Genomic DNA, 22,935 nt, shown 5'->3' with positions numbered 1-22,935 from the left:
TCTCTCTCTCTCTCTTTCTCTTGTTCCTGGTTCCTGCTTGGTGATTTTGACTAGTGTCCTCGTGAAAGACATGCATAGGTGTTGCGATGTAGAACAGCGGGCCTTTTCCTGAAGGTGCCTAAGAAATTCCATGCAAAGCCGTTCGTGAATTATCGACCTTGCAGAATCGTGCCAATCGCTGGATGTCCCGTCGAAAAGAGTGGAGAAAGTCCCCTAAGCCACAGCAGCAAAATACTTTCGTATCCAGTAGCAGAATTCAAAGACAGCATGAGGTCATCGCCAGATGCAGACGGAATAAGCAGAAGGTAATGAGAACACGTGGAAGCGACATATTGTCCAGAACGGAATCGGTAATGTACAATATTTCATTGTATGTTTCAGAATTGTTAGAGGAAGAAAAAATGTGTGTAAGCATAAAGTATGGACAATTTGTAGAGGACTTTAGTAAGAATTCCTTTTTGAAAATAACTAGTAACCTTTAGCAGAGATTGTCTGGAGGCAGTTATATTATTGAATGAGATTAAACCTGATAAAATGAAATGGGTATTACTGAGAGCTTTTAATTGAAAACCTTAAGAATGTGTATATGTGTAACTTAAGAATAACTCGAGGAAAGAGATTACAGGTTATGCAATGTGATATAGTATTTTGAACTAACTTAGCGTGAACTGATTTTATTTAGCATGTACTGATTTCTTTAGCATTGAATATATGTTGCCTTTTAACTGTAAAATATTTGATTTCCCAATAAACATGTTTTATTACATATGCCTGAGTTATGCCTGATTGTGAGGACAAATTACCACTTATAAAAATAGAACCTTAGCAGGAAGAATTTATAAGTTATATAACTATAGATTACAGGTCACGACTGCAAAAATCTGTATAATCGTAACAAAGAGTAAAATAATGTGTGTATGCCTTAAGATCTAGGATTATTTTCCTGAGCAAGAATCTTTTCTGTTATAGGATACTGGCTGGTGCAGCATATTACAAATTTTGCCAGTATCTGAAGAGGAAATAACCCTAGATAGAAATAAGATAGGCTAGACAATAGAATAGATAATAGCAGATATTGAGATAATAAGGAAAGAAAATAGTAGATAGTAACGACATAACAATACTATGTCGTTGGAACTTTACAGTTCCTACAATACACTATGCAGCCTTTCATCAGTGGATCCCAAATTTCAAGACCTTACATGTATCTGCAATCAACTGAAATCTCCATTGCTTTGCCTATTTGTCCAACTTATTCATATCCTTCTGAAGGACTACATTGGCGCTATTTTTAAACCCTTCTCAATTTCACATCACATGGAAAGAACTGAATATTCCTCTGCAAACCACAGACAGTGTGATTGACAGGTTCAGCAGTAGAGATCCTGATACTGAGCTCTGCACACAACTCCAATATCTCTTAAACAGCCAGTTTCCAATCCAGTTCACTAACCTGATATCTAAACTTGCATGCTGTAACTTAGATATCAGCTTATCATGCAGTACTTTATCAAATGCCTTTGTAAAAAAAAAAAAAAAAAAACGCATTATATGCCTTTCCCTCATCAACAGCTCTTGTTTCTTTATTATGTGAGGGTCACCATACATCTGTGCTGACCCTCACAGACAATATTACTCTCATGTGATCTCGCACTAATTTCACAAAAATCTTAGCAAGTACAGAAAAACAAACTAGTCTAGTTTGTTATCTCCATTCTATCATCACCCTAATGCAATGGATCTCACTTTCCCACTCCTTAGGCATCTTTCATTTAGCCAGACTTTCATTAATAAGCAAGGTCAATGAAACTGTCATTTCCTTAGCATATTCTCTTAAAACACATGGCAAAATCCTATATTCTTCATTATACAAAACACATTCTCATCATGCACTTTTAAGTTTGAACTTTCCATTTCCACTAGTAATAAAACCTACTTTTCCAGGATGAAACACTCCAATAAAGTGATCATTAAACAACTCCACTAAGTCATTTTCACAGGTCACTCAGCCATCAGTTTCATCTATCTTTCTTCCACAATCATTTCTCCTCCCACTAACTATATAATGAAAGAAGGCCTTTGGATTTTCCTTCACTTGCAGGGCTAATGTCTTCTTATATTTCAGTTTTGTCTTCCATACAATGCGAGATCCTTTCCTGGCCTGTCTTATATTCCTCATATAACTGCTCTCCCTCTCACCCCTCTCTTTATACTTTTTTCCGGAATGTTTTTTTCATCTACAGTTTCTATTTGATTTCATTAATCATCCACTATTCACCAAACCATTTATCTCTTTTTCATGTTAGAAGTTTAATGAAGTGAACACTAGGAAAGAATTAAAAATAGTATTTAATTCTTCCAATATTTCATCTCAGTTTCAGAGACATCATCAGGGAGTACAATATGAGACTTGTTACATACAGCACAAAACTAAATTAGACATGTGGATGAAAGACTAGAGTTCTAACTCAGCACCCTGTGGATGGACACCTGTCAATGGCCTAGGAGGTAAACTGAGCTTTTGAAGTATCAGTGTTTCCCATATTTTGGGAAGTTTTTTACAACCATATTTATTCAAATTAGGCTGATTTTTAAGAGCAGCAGCAGATTTTAAAAATAGTTTTTCTCTTCTAAATTTAGTGTGATGGATCATGGTGGTGTTTTTTCCAATTGATTCAATAATAGTATTTTATGGTACAAACAACACTAAGAGAGGAAAAATATATTCATCAAACTCGCTAATATTTCGCTGGTTTTCTAACCAGCATGATCGGGGCACCATTAATAACTGTGATAGACACACAGCACATTGTTGTGAATGAATAATATGGCCATGTCATTTGCGTATTGGAAGATATTACTTTTTAGGGGGAGTTGGCTAATATCATCTTCGTATATATATTAACAGAATGGAGAAAGAACAGCTCCTTGTGGTGCTCCACAGGTTACTGGTAGCTCTTTGCTGTGCACTGATCCTATACGTATAATGTGTTTTCTGTTTTCCATGTATGCTTTGAACCAGTGGAGTAGGCATCCTTCGATTCTGATGCGTTAGTTTGTACAACAAGGTTTTCTGACTTAGTTTGTCAAATGCTTTTGTTAGGTCAATAAAAACAACTAATACTATTCTGTTTTTATCTAACGTAGTGTTTATTAAGTCTGTGAAATCTTCCAAGAGTATTGCTGTTCCTTTATTTTTTTGAAAACTATATCGTGTTTTTGGGATGATTTGGAACTTTTCTATGTATGTGGAGAGTTTGCAATACACAATGCACTCATTATTTGGTTGCTTACAGACAATGTGGTGATGGGTCTGCAGTTAATTATAATGTTTCTTTTTCCATGTTTATGTATTGGAGTGAATATTTTGAATGTATATATATATATACATTCAAATTTTGAATGTATATATACATACAATATATACATTCAATATTTTGAATGTATATATTGGGAAATAAATAATATTTACAATTATAATTAAAAAATAATAATTATAGAGGTTAATACAATATTTACTTTTTTTCAGATAATAAAGAAAACTGTTCTTGAGGACATCACAATGGTTGGCAAGAAAGCTGGTTTGAAATCTTTTGAACAAGTAAGTACTAAAATACTGTATGCTAACTATAGTCAACTCTCACTTATAAGAGACTCAGAGAAAATAAAAAACAAAAATGAATATTAGTTATTATTATTATTATTATTATTATTAACATCAGACCTCCCAGGAAACAAAAGACTCATTGTAAGAGGTCTGCACTCTCATCCAAAAAAAGTCATAAAACTGTGTCTTTAATTCCATTTACATTTTCTGCACTCACCATAATTTCACACAATACATTCCACTCACCCAACCTCCTTGCAAAGAACCTTCTGCTCACTCCCTTGCTCACCCTCCCCCCTTATGCAGCTTCCAGGGCCATCCCTGGAAGCTGCATAAGGGGGGAGGGTGAGCAAGTCTTGTCTTCCTCTGCTGCATGAAAAATCTCCTCGACATTAAGCTGTCAACAACCTCCACACGAACTTGTATATCTCAATCATATCCCCCCCCCCTCTTCTCCTTCTATTCACAAAACTCTGCAAATTGCATTCCCTCAATGTCTTTATACTCCACATTCCGTAGACTCAATAAACTTAGTGAATCGTCTCTGGACCCTCTTTAAGATATCCTGAACCCCACTGAAAACCAGGAAACCAACTCTGTGCCAAGTAATCCATATGTGGTCTCATCAATGCCATCATCCTTTATAATGTCATCACAGTTTTAGCAATGTGACACTTCAAGTCTGTCCATCCTCACTCCCAGACCTCTGATCTCTTTCTTCACTGCCTTCAAAATTTCCTCATTAATTATACACTCAACTTGCTATCCTTGCCTTCCAAATTTGAAGACCTTATACTTTGCAACATTAAATTGATAGCTCTGCTTTCTTATCCACTCATGCAGTCCATTAAGATCATCTTGTAAGGCCATAACATCCGCTCTGCTCCTCACAGTTCTTCCCAACTTTGCATCATCTGCATATCTCCAGTTAAGCATGTTCCACTATCATTACATACAAGTTAAATAATAATGGTCCCAAAACAGGCCCTTGTAGCACTCTGCTAGTTGCTAATGACCTTCCTCTTTTTGGATTCCACTCTCCATACATAACCTGCTAATACCTGACAGCCAATCACTTATCTGATGCCATCTGTTTCAGTTTAGTTATTAGCTTGTTGTGTGGCAGTCTATTAAATATCTTTGAAAAATCCAAGTATACCACTGTATATGTATTGCCTTTATCCAATGAATTCATCACTTTATTGTAGTAGTTTTTTGTTGTAGTACATTTTGCTAAAATATGATCTCCACTTAACAAACCCTTCTTAGAGAATACTACTGTCAACCCAATTCTGTATTCTAATCCTCACCAGTCTCTCTAACACCATAATCACAATCCACTCTGGATATACAGTCTAATACTGCTTTCTTCAAGTATACCTTGAACACCACTCATAAACCACCATCTCTCTCTCTCTCTCTCTCTCTCTCTCTCCTCCAAATTCTTATGCATTGGCACAAATGAAACGTGACTCCACAGCTTGTCATAATCACTTGCTTTGTAATTCCACATTTATCTCTTCTTAATAGAAAATTCTCCATGTCTCACAATCCACAAAGTCAAGATTACATGATTACTTTCCCCAAGTGGAGGCAGCATAGCTAGATTTACTGTTAAGTTCTCTGATGCTATGACCAGATCCAACACTTTTGAACCTCATGTCTCACATCTTTGTATATGATGCCACAGGTAATTATCTCTCAGCTACTGTATAAATTTCATATCCTGCCCTCTCTGTGACCATTTCTATTTCTAATCTATGTTCCCATAGTTGAAATCCCCATTAATCATTAATTTACACTCATCATGCTAAATTGCCAATGCATATCATCTATATTTTCCCTTATACCTAATGGATTATAGCAGCAACTAATTACATATTTCATCCTGTTGATCTCTTTCTCACATCGGATAGCCTCAAATGAATGGTCCTCTACAGCCTTGTCCTCTTGATATACTTCTGCTCTTTCTGGCTTCAGTTCTTTTGCTATCTTTAGCAACTCCCTGCCCCCAGCCTGTTCTTTCTATTCTCTCTCTGAAGATACCATATCTGTTGCATTCTATTCCTATTACTATATTATCCTCAGTCAACCAAGTCTTGCTAATGCCTATAACTTCTGGCCAAGTTGTGCTAATCAGTGCCAAAAACTCATTGCTCTTATTCCAAATACTTCTGGCATTAGTATAGATAAATTTCAATACCTCTTCATCCCACATCCTTCCTTACACTTTGTGTTGCTTAGCCCACTAAAGTTAAGAATTTGGAGAGCTACATTCAGAATCACTTAATCACTCTTCCACTTGCTAACCTCAAAGTAGCTTAGATCTAGACTCATCTAGATACCATTTCTACTAAATATTCTTGTTTCCCTGACTCTGCACTTTGGAACTCTCACCAAACAATACTTTTTCAAGACTTCTGATCACAAATTCATTCAAATGCAAACCACCTTATATAAATTCTTCCTTCCATCAAATTCACTCCACACATCTATGAATACCATTCCATTCTTCCAGTATAAATCTGTTCACTGACTCATTCATGAACAGAGCTCAAGCTCAGCTCACCTCTGTCATACTTCACATCTTCTCGCACACCATTCTTTTCACTTGCTAAATCATTTGTACCAACCAAAATAACATCTATTTCACTGTCACTCTCTGTATCTTTACATCATCACTAACATCATTAATCTTGGCACCAGGAAAACATTTCATCACTCTCTCCTCAAGTACTCCTCTTATCAATGAATTACCATACAAAATTCCATCCTCATTCTTGTGCTTTTGCTCTTTAATACCCTGATTTCTTTCCTCTTGCATCTTTCACTTCTGTGTCATACCATTTGCCAAGCATTTTTCCAATCACTGAATCTCACATTTTTTTCTATGGAGAACTGCATAAAAGTGCACCATCTCTTCTATTACCATCTGGTAATTCTCTTCGTTTCCCACTGTTTCATTCTTGCAGTCACTCATACTGCATGGAACATCAACCTCACCATTCCCAATTATATTTTCACATATTCTGAAACATTTATGACAAATCTGCTTACTAGTTTCATTCTCCTTTCAAAAATTCTTTGTTCTATTTCACACACGTTGCAGAACAAAATCATACATGATGAAATCGCCTGCCATTGTTTTATAGGTTGGTGTCATGACATACAATACAGTGTACAACAAAACAAAAATAAAAGCGCTAAAAACCACAAAATTAAGTACACAACCCTTACAATTAAACGGTTAAACACTTGTAGATTTAATAAGATTTTATCACCAAATACTTTCAAAGACAACTTATCTTTTGACACCAAAAATCACCATGTGTATACATCTCACCCTCTAGTGACCATCCCTATTATCTTAATTGAAATCCCCCATAATGATCACCCTGTTCTTGCTCACTAAATGAATTTGTTAGTATAGTTTGTCTCTAACTTCCACATTCCATGGCCTATAGCAAGGCCCAGTTAAATTTAAAAAAAAAAATTATTCTCTTTTATTCTGTCTACTTCTGTCCTTGGGGTGCTTAAGGGTCAAGGCTGTATAACTGAGAGGAGACCTCCACATAGCCTTTAAAGGAATGCAGAGAACCGACCAGAGCTTCTGACCTAATGTCCAATCCTCACCTTCTCATGGTGCACCCTGTTGGGTATCTACCTGGATACTGAACAAACGAGGATGGGCTGGCAATTTGGGATTTAGCCGACCAAATTGTATTCTTATTGGCTTAAACCAATATATAAAATGATGGTGCAACATGACAAAATTTCATTACAGCTGGGGCATCCCCCGGTTAACAAGGCCCCGTTGTTTTCGCCAGGGAACCAGGGCAAACAGCGAAAAGTCAGCAACTGGAACAAATCTGAAAGCATACCCCAACTCAACATCACCAGAGTTAAAGATCGGTACTATCAACATAAGAAGCCTGAATGGCAAAGAAATGGAGTTAGCTGAAGAATTAGATAAGTGCCAGATTGACATAATAGGGATGATTGAAATTAAAAAGACAAGAACTGGTGAGATCTTTCTGACCAATAAATACAAAATGTTATATTCAGGAATGACAATCAAGGAAAAGAAGGAGTAGCCATAGTATTCAACACAAAATACGAGGCTAATCTTCTTGAATGGCAGGCAGGCAGTCTCAAGTAGAGTGATGTGGGCTAATATCAGAATGGGGAATTAGACAATGAGACTTATTTGTGCCTATGGTTCCACAGAAGGTTCTACTAAGGTAAAAGTGGAGGAATTTTTTGATGCTTCAGAAAAAGCAACTGATGCAATGGAAAAGGAAAAGTTGGTCCTTGTTGAGGATCTTAACAACGGGGCCTTGTTAACCCCGGTTAACAAGGCCCCGTTGTTTTCGCCAGGGAACCAGGGCAAACAGCGAAAAGTCAGCAACTGGAACAAATCTGAAAGCATACCCCAACTCAACATCACCAGAGTTAAAGATCGGTACTATCAACATAAGAAGCCTGAATGGCAAAGAAATGGAGTTAGCTGAAGAATTAGATAAGTGCCAGATTGACATAATAGGGATGATTGAAATTAAAAAGACAAGAACTGGTGAGATCTTTCTGACCAATAAATACAAAATGTTATATTCAGGAATGACAATCAAGGAAAAGAAGGAGTAGCCATAGTATTCAACACAAAATACGAGGCTAATCTTCTTGAATGGCAGGCAGGCAGTCTCAAGTAGAGTGATGTGGGCTAATATCAGAATGGGGAATTAGACAATGAGACTTATTTGTGCCTATGGTTCCACAGAAGGTTCTACTAAGGTAAAAGTGGAGGAATTTTTTGATGCTTCAGAAAAAGCAACTGACGCAATGGAAAAGGAAAAGTTGGTCCTTGTTGAGGATCTAAATACCAGAGTAGGAAATGATTGTGAGACATACAAAAATATTTTGGGAAAATTTGGAGAAAAGATCAAAGCTAATAATAATGGCAAATACCTGTTGGATTTCTGCTCAGGACATGCACTGGTTATTACTAATGCCATGTTCCAACATAAAAATGTGTGCAAATTCACATGGAGAGAAGAGGCAAGGAATAAGAAAATTCTCATTGACTATGTTATTGTTGATAGTGATGTTTTCTCCCTGGTGCAGGCCACCAGAGTGTACAGAGGATTTGAAATTAGAAGTGATCACTATTTAGTCTTGAGCAGGATAAAACTGCATTTCATATTGAAAAGAATAACATGTAAGAAAGTTTTAAAGCGAATAAAAGTTGAGCAGCTCTCAGACATGAACTGTAGACTAAAATACACAAAGATTATTGAAGAAAAAATGAAAGAGTTGAGAACAGGAACCAAACCTTAGAGATTCAGTGGCAAGCCTTGGAGAAAACCCTGATTGATTCAGCCGGAGAGGCATGTGGTGAGGTTGTCTGCATGGGTAGAAAAATCAGAATCTCCATGGTGGACACAGGAAGTTAAAGAGGCAGTGAAGGAAAAGAAGAAAGCATATCAAAAGTTCCTGACAAATAAGTCAACTTTTGCTCTTAGAGAATACAGAGACAAATGTAAGAAAGTGAAACACTGTGTAAAACTAGCTAAACAAAAGTCATGGGACGACTTTGGCAAGAACATAGAAAATAAATATCAAGAAGGTGGCAAAATATTCTGGAGGTTGTTGAAGAAGCTTAAAAATGGAGGAAAGAGTGCTGTAAACAGAGTTAGAGATGATAAAGGTAACATGAAAACGGGAGAAAAAGATATCCTTGAAGTATGGAGTAATTACTTTGAAAAACTGATAAATGAAACAAGCAGTGATGACAGCACGGTGATAAAAAATACTGACCAGCCATGCAGTCAGGAATAAATATTCATACTTGAAATAGAAAAAGCCATCAAAGGCTTGAAATGTGGAAAGGTAGCAGGAGTAGATGATATTCAACCAGAAATGCTGAAGTATGGTGGTATAAAAGTCTTACAGTGGCTCCACTGCACATTTCAGAAAGCCTGGACAGAGGGATGAATTCCTGATGATTGGAGTAGAGCTCTAATAGTACCCATATACAAAAAGTGAAATAAAACTGAATGTGAGAATTACAGAGGTATTTACCTACTCCGTGTTCCTGGCAAGATCTATGCAAGTATACTTGAGAAACAGTTGAGAAGAATTGTGGAAGAAAAGCTTGGTGAAGAACAAGCTGGATTCAGGCCAAATAGAGGCTGTCAGGATCAGATCTTCACTTTATGACAAATAGTCGAGAAAGCATGGGAATATAACAAAGATCTGTATTTAGGTTTTGTCGATCTGGAAAAGGCATATGACAAAGTGCCAAGAGAGAAGCTATTCAATACTCTACAGTTATATGGTGTCAATGGGGCATTATATCAAGTAATATTAGTCTTTATTTGAGTTGTAAGTCAGCAGTTAGAATTGAAAGAAGTACAGGAAGATGGTTTAATGTTAAATCTGGTGTGAGACAAGGATGTACATTATCCCCTCTGTTATTCATTATCTATATGGATCACATTATGAAGGAAAATAGTATTAAACATGATATCAAAATTGGAGATGTTAATGTCAGCTCTTTGCTTTATCCAGATGATGTTATACTTCTAAGTAAATCCACTACAAGTTTGCAAGATTCCCTGACTAAATTGAATAACTATTGTAATAGATATGGTATGAAGGTCAGCATTAAAAAGACAAAGACAATGAAAATAGGTAGAATTGTTGTAAATGTCAACTGTGTTGTGAACGGGGAACCTGTGGAACAAGTAAAACATTTCAGCTACTTAGGCACGATTTTTAGTGAAGATGGTAAATTAAATATGGAAATAGACAACAGAATCAACAAAGCTGGTATTGTAGGAAGTCAATTTCTCTCTTATTCCATATGAATTTATTCATATGGAATAAGAGAGAAATTAGTCAGAACACTAAATTAGCTGTATACAAGATAGTGTTCAAACCAGTTTTAAATTATGGATCTGAGAGCTGGGTCAGAAGTAAAACACTTGACTAAAGACTAGAGACCGCAGATATGTGAGTCCTGAGAAAGATTAGAGGTGTGAACAGATGGCATCAATGACAATATCACATTAAAAATGAGGATATTAGGAAAGAACTTGACATTGTCAGCATACAGGAATGTGTTAGCAGAGCTAATCTCAGGTGGTATGGTCACTTAAACAGAATGGGCGAGGAAAGATTAGCAAAACAAGTGTTCTCTGCCAGGTTGGCTGGAAAACGACCCAGAGGAAGACCAAGATATAGGTGGATTGATATGGTACAAAGTGCCTTAGACGATAGAAATATAAGATCTGATAATGTTGGAGTCTTGACAAGTAACAGACTTTTTTGGAGGAGAATTGTAGATAGGAAGTTAGTAATGATGTAAATTTTTCATGTCGTACTATCATATCCTGTACACCCCTTGAGGGTACATGTCAGGAATTTGATGATGATGATGACTTCTGTCCTTTGGAACAGTCTTCCTCGCTCTGCCTTCCCCAGACATTACAACCCTCAGCTGTTCAAGCAAAATGTGAACAGACTCCTCTCTTGTATTCCTCTTGCCCACTCACGGCACTAGTGTGCTATAGGTTTTGTGGGCTTTTGTGAGTGGATCTGATATATAAAAAAAATAAATAAATAAATAAATAAATCCTCTCAACCTCCACCTTGCCTGGACCACAATTCATTTCATAATGCAGGACAATATTTACATCCTACGATGTGTGCACTGTATTATGGAATACCTAGGCAGCTTGTAGTGAAACTAATTTTTGATGTGAGTCAACCCATGAAAGGTTATTAACCTAAAACACATTAATGGTTTCAGTAAGTTAATGATATTTTGTTGTATTTTTATTTTATTAAATTTTTTTTTTAAATTAATTTTTACATAATCTAGAAACCCTATTATAGAGAGCAAATATGGAAATTTTTCAGGCTTCATGAAAGCCTCTAATAAGTGATGTGTCAGTCTCACATACTGGGCAATGAAATTCATCACTGACCTCAAGTGTCACAAACATTGATGCCCATGGATTGGTTCGATTTATTTGGATTTATAGTTAAGCAACTCAAGCTATGGGGTATTGTTATTATGTCTGTTAATTGTGTGTGCTATTATGTGTGTTAATTGGTGGATAGGGAGATGAAGTTCAGAGGACATATTGCTAAGGTGTCCAAGATTGCACATAGGATTACTTGGTTATTGAGGAACACACTAACATCCAGACATAAAGAGGTTATTATTTCCCTTTATAAAGTGTTGATGCTTCCACATTTGGATTACTGTGCTCAGGTCTAGTCACCTGGATTCCTTGGAGATGAGGAGGTTGTGGAGAGGGTTCAGAGAAGAGTGACTAAGTTGGTGAGTGATGTAAAAAATGCTCCCTACATTGATAGATTGAGAGCTTGTGGATTGCAGGGGTTGGTTGTTAGGCAGAGAAGAGGGGATATGGTAGAAACATTTAAGTTACTATAAGGTTTTTATAAGATTGATGCAGGGGAAATGTTTCAGCTGTGTGATAGTGATGGAAGAACAAGAGGTCATCCCTGGAAATTAAGGAAAAGTGTGGTTAACAAGGGTGTGAGAACAAGGTTTTTCGCCTGGAGGGTGGTGAATGAGTGGAATGCATTGCCTGACTCAGTTGTGAGTTCTTCATCTGTAAATGAATTCAAGAAGAGATATGTAGATATTGTTTTGATAGTTGGGGTCTCCCGCGATGAGTCTACTGACTCCATGGAGATACCCGTAATAATAATAAAATAATAATAAGTGAATGGCACACAGACAGCTATCAGAAAGTGGCATGTGGTGAGTGTGAATCTGTCATATTTAAGGTGATTAGTATATCCCAAGTATTCAGTCTATGCATTAATTATATTGGGAAGAATCTGACAGGAGATGTTCAATCATTTTCTGATAAGGCAAAGATAGGTAGTGCAATGAGGGATGCTACTGATATCCAGCACTTACAAATTAATTTGAATAGGCTGGAAATGTGGGGAGAAATGATGATAATGGCTTCAACTTCATTATTAGTAAGTGTAAAGGTATGCACTTTGGCACGATGAGATTTCCAGTGGCATATTATGTGCTCAAATCAAATCAGTGTGCTCACATCTGATTACCTGGTTTTCAGTGTGATGTGGAAACATTGGAGAGGGTCTAGAGATGAGCGACTAAGACAATTTAGGATTTTGGAATGCTGGCTATGGAGAGAGGGTGAAGAAATGTAGATTGCAAAGATTAGTGGATAGGATGAAAAGAGGTAATAGGATAGAGACATTTAGGTTAGTAAGAGGATTTTACTGGATTAATCCAGATGAGATTATAAAAAAAGAGTAGAAAGCAAGAGGGGAATAACCAGAGGAGTAGATTTTTTTACATGAAGAATTGTCAGTGAATGGAACACATTACCAGAATGTGTTGTTAATGCAAAGAGTTTTACTGGATTAATCCAGATGAGATTATAAAAAAAGAGTAAAAAGCAAGAGGGGAAAAACCAGAGGAGTAGATTTTTTACATGAAGAATTGTCAGTGAATGGAACACATTTGCACCCTTTCCACCAGAATGTGTTGTTAATGCAAAGAGTGTTAAAGATTTTAAGATTCGATATGATAAATACGTTTTCAGTTGAATGAACCTCCCACGATTAGTCTTGCCAACTTCATGGAGGGCACAATAATAATAATAATAATAATATTATTATATTGGCAGGCTTGTGCTACAAGAAACTGAGGCTAGGAATCTTGACATTATAGTGGATAATTACAATGTATTATAATTATGATTTGGTCTCTGAGTTCAAAGAGGATAAAGAAGCTGTGGAAAGGGTGCAAAGAAGAATTACAAATGGAATGTGAATTATGAGAGAAAGAGGGGTGATATGATTGAGATCTATAAACTTCTGAATGGGTGTTAATAGATATCTGAAGAAATTTTTTGTTATATGGAAAAAGAGGAGACAGCAAGGGGGGCACTGATGGAAGTTAAAGTTTGTTTGGGGTTCCACTCATTCACAAAGCAATGAGTGAGTGGAACAGTTTGCCTATTAAAGTGATAAGTACATCTAATGTGAATAAGTTAAAACAAACTTTAACTTATGTCATACAAGAAAGTATGACAACTGGTATGGATAATGTGTAGCCTTTCCAGGAATGATCTTATGTTTTTCAAGACATGGCAGAAGCAGAGAGAAAAATCCCTGGAAAATTAAGAGTGTTGTTAATCAGATGTGTGGATTAGAATTTTTTGCTTGGAAAATGGTTCAACAAGCAGAATGGGTTAGTAGAGTGTCAGTGCATCAGTGAATGAGTTTAATGAGAGGAATAACAGGCATTTTGTGAATGATGGTTAGAATAGCCCTCCCATGATAAGTCTTAGGATTCATTCCAGCAGATGCCTAGGTTATTATTATTATATTACTAATATTACACAGCTATCTCCACAAGGTCTTGCAACAAACTCATAAAACATTTCACCAAGCAGAATCATTCACACAATGGTGCTGTCGTATTTCTCTTTGAATTCATTCACTGACAAAACATTCAAGACTGACTGGTAATTTATATCACTCATTTACCACTCTCCAAGAAAAAAAATCTAGTCATCATACCCTTGCTAACCATAATCTTCCTTAGTTTTTCAGGGATGGCTACTTGTTCTCCCTCACACTCCTCCACACTATATATGGAAAATTTTCATCTGTATTAATCCTATAAAATCTGTAAGTAGTTTATATGTCTTTGTCATATTCCCCCTCCCTCTTTTCTGCTATGAACCAATTTCTATAAACTATGAATCTTCAATCTATCCTTATACAAGTCATGGCGTTAGACTTAAACCATCTTAATTACTTGCCTCTGGATCTTCTTCGCCTCTTCCTCATCTCCATCTCCCCAAAAAAACCCAAGTTACTAGATCCATGCACAAGAGTTCAGATGGGGCAATATAAAAGCCTTGTAAAGAAGTATAATAAACTCCCTATCTCTGCTTTTCAGTGTGCTTTGGTAACTCTAGGATTACCTAGAGCTGTGTCAGCCACATGAGGGAAAGAGAAGGCCTAATTTCTTGGAAGTTAAAGAGGTAATGCTTGTTAATATGTTCATGTCAAAAAAGAATTGAAGTGCTATCATAAGAAGGGAAACCATGTCTTGCAGACTTTTTTTTAACACAAAATAAGACAATTGAGTTTTTAAAATATTGAAATTAAGTCATAAATTTACAATCAAAAATTCTTCAGTTGGGCTCTGAAGAATCCCAATGAAGAATTTATGATTGTAAAACACCAGTCACTAAAACCTCTATATGCACTATAGGTTTACTGGTGTAGGTCAAGGTCTGTCAAATGGGAAAGGGGAGGGAAATGTACTATTATTAGCTAAACTGTGGATTAGATTGAGAGTCAAATGGAGAAAGCCATTATTTATATATATAGGCAGATAATAAGAGGAAAAAGAATAAGATTTGAGAATAAAGAATAACTTTTAAAGATCTATCCATCATTTCATGTAATGCACAACTAGAGCAAAAACTGACAACCCAGCTGCAAAAGTCAGAAGACAGTGTGATGACACTAGCTGAAATTATTATTATTATTCAAGACCTCCATAAGTCATAAGACTCATTACAGGAGGCTCATCTTAAACAACACAAAGTCAATGATACCATTTCTTAAACTCATTCACAGTTCATGCTCTCGCTACCCTATCAGGCAATGTATGACCCTGACCCAACTACCCTCCATGCAAAAAAAGCCGCTCTCACCATCTTACTAACCATTTCCATTTGTAATTTCCAGGAATGGGCCTTTATCCTTGCTCTTTTTCCTCTTGTACAACCAACCATACAAAAGAACTCCAAGTGTCAACTCTCTATATATCCTTCAGAGTTTAAATGTCTCATTCTATCAACCAACCTCTACAGTTTGCATATTTTCATTGTGTCCTTAGATCTAACATTGTAGAGTCCTGATATCCTTTTTGTTATCTGCCTTTGTGCCCTTTCCCTCTCTTACAAATCCCAGTGACCAAATCTGAGAACAGTAATCCAGATGTGGTCTGATCAGGACTTTATGCAATGGAATTACCACTCTTCTTTCTCTGCTGGTCAACATCTTCACCACCTTTGTGATATGTCCTCTAAACTTCAATTTTCTATCAATCATCACTCCAAGGTGCCTTGCCTCTTCCACTTCTAGTACAGTTCCTCCAAAAGAGTGTACAGCTTCCCATTGATGGATCCTAAACTTCAAGACCTTACACTTAGTTGCATTAAAATGGAATCTCCATTCATTTGCCTATCTAACCAGCTTATTCAAATACTCTTGAAGGGCTACCACATGTGCATTATTACTAATAACTCTTCTCAGCTTCACATCATCTGTAATCAACAAAATATATCCCTGCAGTCCACTGACATTTCATTGAAATAAAGGTTAAGCAATACAGGTCCCAGTACTGAGCCCTGAGAAACCTCACTTCTGACTTTGTTTCCTTGATAGTGTACACTATTTTGTACCCCCTCCCCTTGTACAGAATTCTGATGGCCAATCCAGTTCATTAATTTGATGTCTAAACCCATGTGCTGTAACTTACATATTAGCTTATCATGTGTGCCTTTGTAAAATCCAAAAAAATGGCAGTGTATTCTTTCCCTCATCAGCTGTTCTTGTTACTTTATCATAAAAGGCAATTATTATTATTATCTGAGACCTCCAGGGAGTCAAGGGCTCATCGAAAGAGAGTATACATGACCCAAACAGCTGTCACACCTTTCCTTAAACTCATTCACACTAGATGTGCTCACTACCTCAAAAACAAACTATTCTACTCACTCATTGCTCTGGGTGAAAAAAAAAAAAACTATTTCTTATCCCTTTCTTGACTGCGAACAAACTTAACTTCCATGGATGCCCCATGTTCTCTCCCCACTTTTCATATAATTAAAATTTTCATCAGATGATATCCTATAACACTTATTCTGAAATTTATAGACCTCTACATATCAACCCTATTTCTTCCATTAACCATAGTCTATAATTCACATACAATCTGTCCTCATTATGTCCTCTTTTTTGCACCCCTTTCCACCTATTCTTTATCCCCATGCAACCTGAGAGACCAAATCAACTGTCATACTTTCCCTTAAATTCATTTGCAATATAATGTACTTACTACTTTAAAGGCAAACTATTCGACTTATTTAATAGTAGCAGAGTACACCATGTTACATAGACTTGGTTGATATATCTTGCAAAGTGAGCACTCTCATTACCTTCTAACACTAGAGTACCATCTGCATTCAGTAGATGGTACTCTTCCAACATTCATTCTTTCTTTCTTTTGCTTGTGGTATAACAATAAAAAATTCTTTTTGGATTTCCTTTAGCCTGCATAGCCAATGAATTAGATTACTAAAACAAGAGTGCCCTTTAACAAATCCATGTTGACCCTCACATATAACATTACCCTCATCTCCCAGTGCTGCATACCTCTCTCACTAATTTCTCTAAAATCCTGACAACTACAGAAGAAATACAAACTGACCTATGGAGTGACACTTCCATTCTACTACCACCATTATGGATCGGGACCTTACCCTTTTTCCACTCCTTGCACACTTTTCCCATGGCCAGAATCTCTCATTGAAAAGCTCAGTCAATGGAGCCATCAGATCCTCAGCACATTCTTTAAAATCATGTGACAAAATCTCATCTATTACAAATACCAACTACTCTGGATGCTTTATTGACATCCAAAGTACTTGGTATTTGTAACATACTTGCCTTTCTGCACTTCCAGATTCTGAATCCTCCCCATCCCTCTAGTAATGAAACCTCTCCTTTCCAGCTTGAAATACCCCAATAAAGTGATACTACATTCCAGTATGTCTTCTGCATCACTCACTCTCTACTTCGGTTTCGTCTAACAATGTCATTCTTCCACAATCATTTCTCCACCTACTGGCCATATAATGAAAAAATTCCTTTGGATTTTCCTTGTATCTCAGAGCTAATCTCTTCTCATATTCAAGTTTTGTCTTCCTTACTGTTCTAGTCACTTTCCTAGCCTGAGTCTTGTATTCCTCATACAGCTGTTCTCCATCTCTCTCTCTCTTTATAATTTTTCCATAATCTCCATTTCATCTGCAGTTCCTGTTTGATATTGTTAGTCATCCACTTTGCACTAAATCTTGTTCTCTTTTTCATTCGAGGTGTACAACTCACCATTGCTGCTAATAGATATTTCTTCACTAGTTCCCATGCACTGGTAATATCTTGTCTTTCCAATTTGTCGACACTTGGAACTATCCAAAGCTGATTTCTAAAATTTTTATAATCACCTGCATTAGATATCCCCATAATATCCTTCCTTCTTGTCTTGGCTATATGTACTTATGCTCTTGGTCACTCTGTAGTTGAAATTTCTTAATGATCACTTGTTTTTTCACCTGCCAGACTCAACTGCCTAAACATTTCTTGCTCTTCATCTGTATTCCCTGGCCTATAGCAGCATCCAACTAACTGTTCTGTCCTGCCCACCCATACCTTACACCAGTGCTTCCCAAAGTTTTGTTGAGGGGGGAGCTGTGAAATAATGAAAACAAATTTAAAATGTTTTAAGACTAAGTAGATTTTTTTTTAATCTTAATCTTTTTAATTATTTATTATTTCTTTTTTGTTCTTTTTTATATTTTAATGAAAAAAAATCACACACTGGTGTTGGTTCACAAATTTTGCTTCTTGCGTATTTTGCTGCTTAATGAATATTAGTAAATACATGCTTATTTATATATGTTTCATTTCAAAGGTATTGATAAGAAACACAAAAAAAGATTACAAATGCAAAATCTTGAATATAAATTGCATTGAATATAAATACCATAAATATCATAATAATATATGTCTATATTAAGATTTTTTTTCCAATGGGGGCCGTGAAATATTTTAATTTTTCCAAAGGGGACCTTGGCATCCATAAGTTTGGGAAGCACTGCCTTACATCATATACTCTCAAAATCAATAGTGCCATTTCTCTGCAATGCCTCCACTCTGAGAGAGAAAACAATTCATCACTTATTATAAGCAGCAATATTCCACCACTGTATTTGCCATTCATATCCTGCCAAAATATGCTATACCCTTTTATTTTTATTCCTGTTGGTATACCATCTTCATTCAACCATGTTTCAATTATCAAAATAATTTTTGGACTGGCTGAAGTTATCAATACCACTAGTTATCTCCTTTATTTCTGATACTCCTGGCATTCATATAAAAGACCATCAATTAATTGTTAGTATTTCTGTACCCATTAGTATTCTCTCCAGACTCTATACGACTCTGCATAAAACCATGCATTCCACCATCTTCTGAGTGTCTGTCCTTGCAAGAAGCTATCCTTGCTTCCATCCACCCTGACCACTCTAGTTTCCCTGCACTAATATTCATTCTTTTTTTTTTCTTTATATATGGTCCCACCCATAAAAGGTTATTAGTAAACCTATAGTACATTTGTATCATGGTGGGCTAAGGATTTTTTTCCAGTTTTATGAATTTTATATATATTTTTGTAATTTTATTATTTTTTACATAGTCCAGAAACCTTCAAATCTCTTGCTACTCAATTTACTGCTCATGTTATTTGTACCCACTTGCACAATGATCTCATCCACTCTTCCACTTCACTTATTACCAAAATATAAGCAAAATAATTAAAATGTTGTTATATTAAACTTCTGTGCTCTTCTTTAAAAAAACATCATGTCAAAAAGCTGCACATGCTTTAAAATTAACAGCATATGTTTTATCAAAGTAATAATATTTGCATTTTAAGTAAGTCTGCAGATAAAAAGAAATTTGAGTGTGCCTAAATACATATTTATGATAGTTTTAACTTGATCTAAAGTGAATGATGTGATTGTCTGATTTGTTCTCTGAGTGACTGTAACTTGAGTTTGTTTTGTTATTTAAATACAGGTAAAGGATATATATGTTGAACCAAATCCCTTTACGATAGAAAATGATCTTCTGACACCAACTTTGAAGACAAAGAGACCAGCCTGTCGCAAATTTTATTCTGATAAGATAGAAGCTATGTATAAACAGCTTGCTTTTTGAAGAGATTGTTGATTTGTACAAAAATGTGCTCAACTTTGACTACATTATTATAATAATAAAAATTAAAAATTAAAAAACTAAAGAACTTAATTCTGGCGAATACTCTGTATCCATATAAATCAATATCGTGCATGCTGCTATCAACACCAGATATTGAAATAATATTCCTGTTTGCAATTATTCTTATCATGTACATAAGTCAGATTTCGATGTAAATCAATTTTTAATTGCTTTTACTATCTCAGATTAAAATGAATTTTTCATTTTCGAATTTAAATACATATCTGAAAATAAAATAGACCTATAAAGAATGCATGGTATTTCTTGTGCTGCATAATATACTACTCTGTTTTATTATTGTGAAATGTTAAATTTATGCACCCTAAAATTGGTAATTAAAATATTTCAGGAGTCAGGAAGCTGCATTTAAGTGTCTTTCTTTCTTACTGAACAGCAAAATATTTTGAAATATGAATATCAGCATTAAAAATACAGTTTTCAGGCCAGTACTAAATATCAGTACTTGAAATTTCTATATGATAAGATATAAAAAGGAATATATGTGCAGTGTTAGAAAATTTAACTACATTAAATGATCAAAAAACTATGTATATTTATATCTAAAGGCAATGATTTCAAAATGTGTAATGTTGTTTAACAAAATTTCATTCTGTTTACTACTTCTACCAAATTTCATTTTTTTTCTGTTCTAAACGGTCTGATTTTCTTTTATAAAAACATTCTGTACCACAATATACCAGAATTTTTTACTTTGAAAATAGCATTTTTTTACTTAATCTGTACATTCTAGAATTTCTTAATATATATATTTTTTTGTCAGAATAGACGAATGATCAGTTACATGGATGTTGATTTAAATAACTGTACAATCTATAATGTACAAATACAGAAAAAGTAATTCATCCCGTTTGAATGCAGTGAGATATGTATATTTCCAGCATAATGTATTAATAAAAACAATACGCTACTTAATAGTGTGGAACTTTATGATGTTTATACTTAATATCATTAAAAAGTTAGAAACAATACATTTCCCTACAGATTCATAAAAAACGCATGTAGTGGTTTAATTTATTATTATTATTACCCCATGACCCCATGGAGTCAGACTCATCTAGGAGGTCCCTTTATCATACACACAGCTAATCATACCATGCCTTAAACACACTCTCAGGCAAGGCATTCCAATTATCCACAACTCTGCATGCAAGAAAACCTGCTTCTCACTCCCCTGTAGAACCTCTCCAACATTGATCCTATAACAACCCCTTACTAACTTGTAGGTCTCTATCATATCTCCCCTCTTCCTCCTATCCACTAGACTCTGTAAATTGCAACTTCTCAACCTTTCTCATATTCGACATTCCAGAGATCAGAAACTACCTTAGTCAGTCACCTCTGGACCCTTTCCAACATCTCTTTGTCCTTTTGAAAAACAGGTGACCAAATCTTTGCACAGTAGTCCATGTGTAGCCTAATCAAAGCCTTATACAATGGAACAAGAATCTCTCTACTTCTACAAGTCAGTGTCCTCTGCATCATTCCCAGAATTCTTTGTTTTGTCCTCACAATTCTGGCAATGTGTCCCCTAAATTTCAGATCCTTATCCACTATCACCTCAAGATCTCTTATTTCCTCCGACAATATATCCCCACCAAACATAAATTCTACATCCCATCATTGTTTCAAATTTTAAAACCTTACATTTTGCCACATTAAGTTTTAAAAGAGGTAAACCGTGAGTAGACATAACTATATATAATAAATAACGGAAAAACTCACGTAGAAATATTATTTAATGGTATAATTTTCACCCGTGTGTCACAGGCATCTTCAGTACAATTAGGCACAAAAATCAAACATTAACTGACAATTCCAAAAAGCGCCACCTAAGTAGCTGGTGTAAGATAACTAAAAAGGTCAATAACTTTCCTAAAAAAAAAAAAAAAAATTTAATACAATAAAAAGTTAGGAAAGATTAGCTGATTTGTAAAGTACTATCTCCCATAAAGGGGATAGACGTAAGCCGTCGGATCTGTTTAAGTTAGGAGAATGAAGTAGAGTTTCACATGCTTCTTTATAAAGGCGTTCCATGAGAAACTGACTTTTGTGAAAATTATACCATTAAATAATATTTCTACGTGAGTTTTTCCGTTATTTATTATATATAATTTTGCCACATTGAACTCGCATCCCCATTCCCATGCCCATTCACTCAATTATTCAAGTCTTCTTGTAACGCCACAACATCTTCTCTACTCTTCATAGTTCATCCCAACTTTGCATCATCTGCAAATAATTGGAATGCAGTGCCTGATGTTTACAGAGAATTTGAATATGTTTATAGAACAGTATAATGAGCTGTGGATGTGCAAACAAAAGGGATCTCCTAGATAAGTCTTTGACTCCATTGGGTCTTAGGATCATAATAATAATAATAATAGTTTAAATTTTTTTAAATTTTGGACTCTTACCAAAACACAACATAAAGATTTGTCACTAGTTGAAAAAATTGGCTAAATGGATCAAATCAAGGCCATTCACCCAATACCAGTCATTGTTATCTGGTGAAGATAACTGGAATACCAAAATCTGTGATGCAAACTTCATACAACAGTAAGAAAAGCTGCGAGAAAAATGGACCTGCTATGAAAAATGGGGAACATCCCATCATCGAAGCATGAAAGTAAGGATTCTTACATTGAAGATGCCCTAAATCACTAGTTTCTCCATTATTTGTCCAACACTAGTCATCGTCATCTGGTAGAGATAACTGAAATCTGTGATTGCATGCTTGATACAACAGCAAGATAAACTGCAAGAAGACTGGACACACCATGGAAATCCCAAAAATAGAAGTGTGAAGGTAAGTATTCTGATGTTGAGGATTCACTAAATCAGTAGTTCTCCATTATAACTGGATGAGGAGTGTGCATTAGTGGTACAATGTTAAAAAAGAAGTTAGAGGAGCTAGCTAAGAAGCTAAGTCATGATGATTTTAAATAGGATTACATTGAAGTACTTTAAGAACAACAGGTCATTTTCTCTGTTCATATTGACAATGAAAGAAACGTAAGTATGCACAAAGTTTGCTACTATAATTAATTTGAATAAACGATTTGTTGCTCAGTGAAATGCTAGTTGATCTTTTTTGTGTCCTTTTAACTATTAACATGAAGCTTTGAATTGTTCGAGCAGCTACT

At 35.5% G+C, this 22,935-nt stretch overlaps 1 protein-coding gene across 1 annotated transcript in view; it reads left to right on the top strand.

Annotated features, from left to right (window-relative positions):
- LOC150095885 (long-chain-fatty-acid--CoA ligase 1-like) overlaps nucleotides 1–20,704 on the top strand; it is a 335,143-nt gene extending 314,439 nt beyond the window's left edge. The window contains exons 19-20 of the mRNA XM_090409654.1: nucleotides 3,530–3,601; nucleotides 19,571–20,704. Of these exons, the coding sequence (XP_090265780.1) occupies nucleotides 3,530–3,601; nucleotides 19,571–19,711 (213 nt within the window). The 3' untranslated portion in view covers nucleotides 19,712–20,704. The remainder of the gene's footprint in view (nucleotides 1–3,529; nucleotides 3,602–19,570) is intronic.
- The last annotated feature ends 2,231 nt before the right edge of the window (nucleotides 20,705–22,935 follow it).

This window comes from Typopeltis vanoorti, chromosome 19 (genome assembly GCF_054136105.1).
Source record: "Typopeltis vanoorti isolate ZY-2024b chromosome 19, IOZ_Tvanoo_1.0, whole genome shotgun sequence".
NCBI lineage: Eukaryota > Metazoa > Arthropoda > Arachnida > Uropygi > Thelyphonidae > Typopeltis > Typopeltis vanoorti.
The sequence above is the reverse complement of the archived record's forward strand: the minus strand, read 5'-3'. Positions and strand labels throughout refer to the sequence as shown.